The sequence below is a fragment of the Corylus avellana genome, chromosome 1 (genome assembly GCF_965113065.1).
Source record: "Corylus avellana chromosome 1, dhCorAvel1.hap1.2, whole genome shotgun sequence".
Classification (NCBI taxonomy): domain Eukaryota; kingdom Viridiplantae; phylum Streptophyta; class Magnoliopsida; order Fagales; family Betulaceae; genus Corylus; species Corylus avellana.
Window position 1 is genome coordinate 44,177,365 of NC_142490.1, and position 5,049 is coordinate 44,182,413.

At 37.6% G+C, this 5,049-nt stretch overlaps 1 protein-coding gene across 9 annotated transcripts; it reads left to right on the forward strand.

The window, feature by feature from the left end:
* Positions 1-201: 201 nt before the first annotated feature.
* On the forward strand, positions 202-5,049 carry LOC132171892 (G-type lectin S-receptor-like serine/threonine-protein kinase At1g11300). Of its 9 annotated transcripts, XM_088512459.1 has the most exons (8): positions 217-1,495; positions 1,642-1,644; positions 1,741-1,895; positions 2,130-2,261; positions 2,395-2,605; positions 3,407-3,644; positions 3,736-3,886; positions 4,550-5,049. In XM_088512459.1, the coding sequence occupies exons 1-8, from the start codon at positions 217-219 to the stop codon at positions 4,856-4,858; spliced, it is 2,478 nt and encodes an 825-aa protein (XP_088368585.1). In that variant the 3' UTR covers positions 4,859-5,049. The 9 variants fall into 9 exon arrangements, with proteins under 9 accessions (XP_088368586.1, XP_088368588.1, XP_088368589.1 ...); XM_088512460.1 differs by lacking the exon at positions 1,642-1,644 and having other exon boundaries at positions 202-1,495; positions 1,741-1,854; positions 2,053-2,261; XM_088512462.1 differs by lacking the exon at positions 1,642-1,644 and having other exon boundaries at positions 202-1,495; positions 1,741-1,854; positions 2,101-2,261.

Consider the following 5,049-nt stretch of genomic DNA (forward strand, 5'->3'; position numbering starts at 1 on the left):
CTTCATTTTATTGTTGTCTTGGTTTTTGTTTATTTGTTAGGAAGTCATGAGCCATAATTTGAGCTTTTTGTTTTTTCAGTTGAAAGTGGATATTTGTAGGAGATTCCTAGAAGGCCTGAGTCAGACTATAAGATATCCCTATTCTTTCTTCTTCTTCTCAATCCTGCCTCCTGGAATTCAAAATCTGCATTCTCACAAACGAGCAGCTTTGAAACTATGGGACTTGTTCGAAATACCAACTTGTCAGCTCTTCTTGTCTTGCTATGTTGCTTTCGTTTAGAGTTTGGCTCTGCCACAGATACCATCACAGGCGCAAAATTCATTAGCGACCCTGAAACCATAATCTCCAATGGGGGTGACTTCAAACTGGGATTTTTCAGCCCCCCAAATTCTACCTTTCGCTATGTTGGAATATGGTATGCTAACATTTCTGTGCCCACTTTCGTATGGGTTGCTAACAGAAACAATCCCCTCAAGAATTCCTCTGGAATTCTTACCATATCCGAAGATGGCAATCTGGTAGTGTTAGATGGGCAAAAGAAGCTTCTTTGGTCATCAAATTTAACAAATTCTGTTGGCAATTCGAGTGCCCAGCTTTTAGATTCTGGAAACCTTGTCTTGGAAGGAAACACTACAGGGACATTCTTATGGGAGAGTTTCCAACATCCTTCTAATACATTCATAAAAAATATGAAAATTAGTACTGATGTTAGAACGGGTAAGAAAGTGCAGCTGACATCATGGAAAAGTCCTTCTGATCCATCCATTGGAAACTTCTCTGCCGGTATTGATGTTCGTAATCTTCCGGAATTGTTTGTTTGGAATGGCAGTAGACCATATTGGCGGAGTGGTCCATGGAACGGCCAAGTCTTTATCGGAGTACCGAACATGTATTCTGTATATCGTGATGGTTTTAGTCTTGTAGACGATAAAGAAGGAGCATTCTATTTTACTTTTTCCTCTTCGAACGAGTCTTTCCCAAAACATTATGTCTTGAATGAGCAAGGAAATCTACTTGAAGTAGATAGCAAAAATGGGGAGGATGGGGAGGTCACGTGGTCATCTTTCCAGACTGAGTGCGATGTTTATGGCAAGTGTGGGGCATTTGGAAGCTGTAATTCACATAATTCACCAATTTGCAGCTGTTTACGGGGGTTTGAGCCAAAAAACACAGAAGAATGGAACAGAGGAAATTGGACTAGTGGATGTGTGAGGACAACACCCTTGCAGTGTGAGAGGGTGAACAATGGCAGTGATGGGGGCAGAAAAGATGGATTTTTGAAACTGACGATGATGAAAGTTGCAGACTTGGCAGATTGGTCATCTGCTCCTGAAGAAAATTGTAGAAACCAATGCTTGGAGAATTGTTCTTGTATTGCTTACGCATTTGATGCTGGCACTGGTTGTATGCCATGGACAAGAAGCTTAATTGACCTACAGAAGTTATCGAGTGGCGGAATTGATCTTTATGTTCGTGTGGCCTATTCAGAACTTGGTGAGTTGTTTTGGTTTTCTGTCAAAGTTTATCTAATGCTTCAAATCAACCACTGATGGTGCAGTTGTTTGGCTAATTTATGTTTCAAAATTGATAAAATTGTATTTCAACCCTACGACCATCACTCCCCAACTTCCCAAGCTAAGGAAGTCATTGTAAAAGATAAATCTGTTTTACCAAAAAAAAAGTACATATTCTCTAGCCTATTTTGGATGAATGAGTTTGATGTTTTCTTTGATTTACAGAAAAAGAGGAAAATGTGAAAGTAATCGTGACAGTCACAGTCACAGTGATCATAGGAGTAATATTTACTGGCATATGCACTTACATATTCTGGCGTTGGATAGCTAAACAAAAAGGTAATATGCACATTCCTCTTTATAGCAGGAAGGAGACTCCAGTTCCCCTCTATATCTTCCTTTCTCTCCTCTTTCATTACTACTTACCACCCAAAAAAAAAAAAAGATGATATGCATATTCCTATTAGCTCAGTGGCCTAAGAAAAGTTACAACATTTCTACATAGAGATTACTAACTACTATTGTATAAATACCCAGCAAGGAAGAAGAAAACCAAGGAGATGTTACTGTTGAACATAAGGGAAGCATATCCAAAATTTCCTGGTGAAGACAAGCATGGAGACAGATTGAACCAAGTTAAACTCCAAGATCTACCGTTATTCAATCTTCAAGAGCTAGCAAGTGCAACAAACAACTTCCATCTATCAAATAAGCTTGGGCAGGGTGGATTTGGTCCCGTATACAAGGTAATGGTTGTTCTTGTAGAGGGTTATTGACTAACAATTTGAATATATAGTCACTTGGTTGGGTAATGGTTGTTCTTGTAGAGGGTTATTGACTAACAATTTGAATATATGGTCACTTGGTTGTTGTTTATAGGGAAAACTGTTGGATGGACAGGAAATTGCAGTAAAAAGACTTTCAAAAGCCTCTGGACAAGGTCTAGAAGAATTTATGAACGAGGTGGTGGTAATCTCTAAACTCCAACACCGAAATCTTGTTAAACTCCTTGGCTGCTGTGTTGATGGGGAAGAACAGATGTTGGTCTACGAATACATGCCAAACAAAAGTTTGGATGCATTTCTCTTTGGTTAGTCCATGCTTATGCCTTTATTAGTATCTTCCAATATTACAATCTAAAACGATCTACATCACAAGACAAACGGGAATGATATTCTTGGTTTTGGTATTTTAGTCTCTAAAATTATACTATTTCTATGTGACTTCACCAAATTTATTTCTATTACATGAAATAAAGCAAATAAACATGCTTTTGGGGAAATAAAGTCTTAGGGCCTAACTCATCTCATAAAACTAGTTCTATAAGAAAGGGTTGTCCATTGTTTATAAACATGCACATAATCTTGTCTACAGGCAATGTGGGATTATTCTTTAACACCCTCCCCCACGTAGTCACGTGTAGGCCAGTATTTTTCCTAGTCCTTATCAAGGGGTAAGTAGTGTAGGCCTCATTCATCCTGTGGTAGGCTCTGATACCATAAAATGAAACAAATAAACTTGCTTTTGGTGGAATAAAGTCTCAGCTTCGTTCACATTGTATTTATGGGGAAAGAGTTACAATTGAAAAACAACTAGGAGGAGAACTAATACAACTAAAACTAGGAGAACTAATACAACTTGAACTAAGAGAATTAACACAACTAAGAAACTTAATACAAAGAGAGATAAAACCACATAAAAGATAATACTAGAGTAGAATCGAATCTGAAGAGGATAAATCTGTTTTGGATAAATCGAAAACAGAGTTTGCGTAGGACTCTACTGCTACAACTATTGGTTCGTTAACATTACTAACATGACATTCATTCACCTTTCAAGTTTTATTCGATTGCAATTTATTTTTCTGATTTGTTTAGAATAATTTCATTAGATTCAATCAAATCAAAAGTACTAGATTGGAGAAGACGCTTCAACATTATGGAAGGAATTGGTCGAGGTTTGCTGTACCTTCACAGGGATTCCAGATTAAGGATTATTCATAGAGATTTAAAGGCAAGTAACATCTTGTTAGATGAAGAGCTAAATCCAAAAATATCAGATTTTGGCATGGCTAGGATTTTCGGGGGTAATGTAGATCAGGCCAATACTACAAGGGTTGTTGGAACATAGTAAGTACCTATGTTTTACCAAATTCATTACGATACAAATCATAATATTTGAGATAACTAAATTTGTATATGTCTTATTGTTAAAATTTAGTGGCTACATGTCCCCTGAATATGCAATGCAAGGGCGCTTTTCAGAGAAATCAGATGTCTTCAGCTTTGGAGTGTTGTTACTGGAGATAGTTAGTGGGAGAAGAAACAATAACTTTTACGATGATGACCATGCTATGCACCTTCTAGGATTTGTAAGTCTCCCTCTATCTCATTGCCTCATTTGGGTTAAGTACTTTTTTAATACCTCGGTTTGCACTTTTTTATTTTTTTCTCCCTAAGTTTCCAAAACAGTCAAATCTGGTACCTCACCTATGGGAAAATACAAAATCAATACCTCGTTAGTTTCCGTCAGTCACAATTAACGGAATTCCACGTCATTGCCACGTAAATGAGCTGTAAGACCGACATCTAACCCTGGTTCCACGTTAGCACATGTAATCGACCACATCATCTAACCGGATTCCTCCTTCTTCAAACCCGAGCTTGATTCGGGTGTAGATGATGTGGTCAGTGTTTAGGAGGAATCCGGTTAGATGATGTGGCCAGTTACATGTGCCAACGTGGAACCAGGGACAGATGTCAGCCTTACAACTTATTTACACGGCGATGACATGAAATTCCGTTAATTGGAACTAACGAAAATTAACAAGGTATTAATTTTGTATTTTTCCATAAGTGAGGTACTAGATTTGGCTATTTTGGAAATCTAAGAGGAAAAAATAAAAAAAAGTGCAAACCGAGATACTAAAAAAGTACTTAACCTTTTTTTTTGTTTAGAACTTTCGTTACTTGTTTCTTATGAGTTTTAGTATTGACGCGCGCTAAGAATTTGAATCCTGTTTTCATGTTTCCAGGCATGGCAAATGTGGAATGCAAACAACATTGTGGCATTAATAGACCCGATGATACGTGAACCCTGCTTTGAAATGGAAATTTTGAGATGCGTACACGTTGGGCTGCTGTGTGTGCAAGAATTTGCCAAAGATAGGCCAACTGTCTCCACTGTTATTTCCATGCTTAAAAGTGAGACTCTTGATCTGCCTCTTCCAAAGCAACCTGCATTCACGGAAAGGCAAATTGCCCCAGATGCTGACTCCTCTCAACACAACCCAAGTAAATGCTCTGTTAACAATGTTACTGTTACAATGGTTCAAGGTCGATAGCTAGTATATGAAAAATGATTTTACATCTTGAAAGTGTTTTAGTAGAATCAAAATATTTGCCAAAGATATAAGTTATGAATCTTTTGGTTATTAAAAGTTACCATGTAGTAGGGTCATTTGTATTTCCAAACTTTGATGTGCTAAAAGCAACTCGATCTATTGAGATTCCAGTATTGGATCCATTCCAAGCA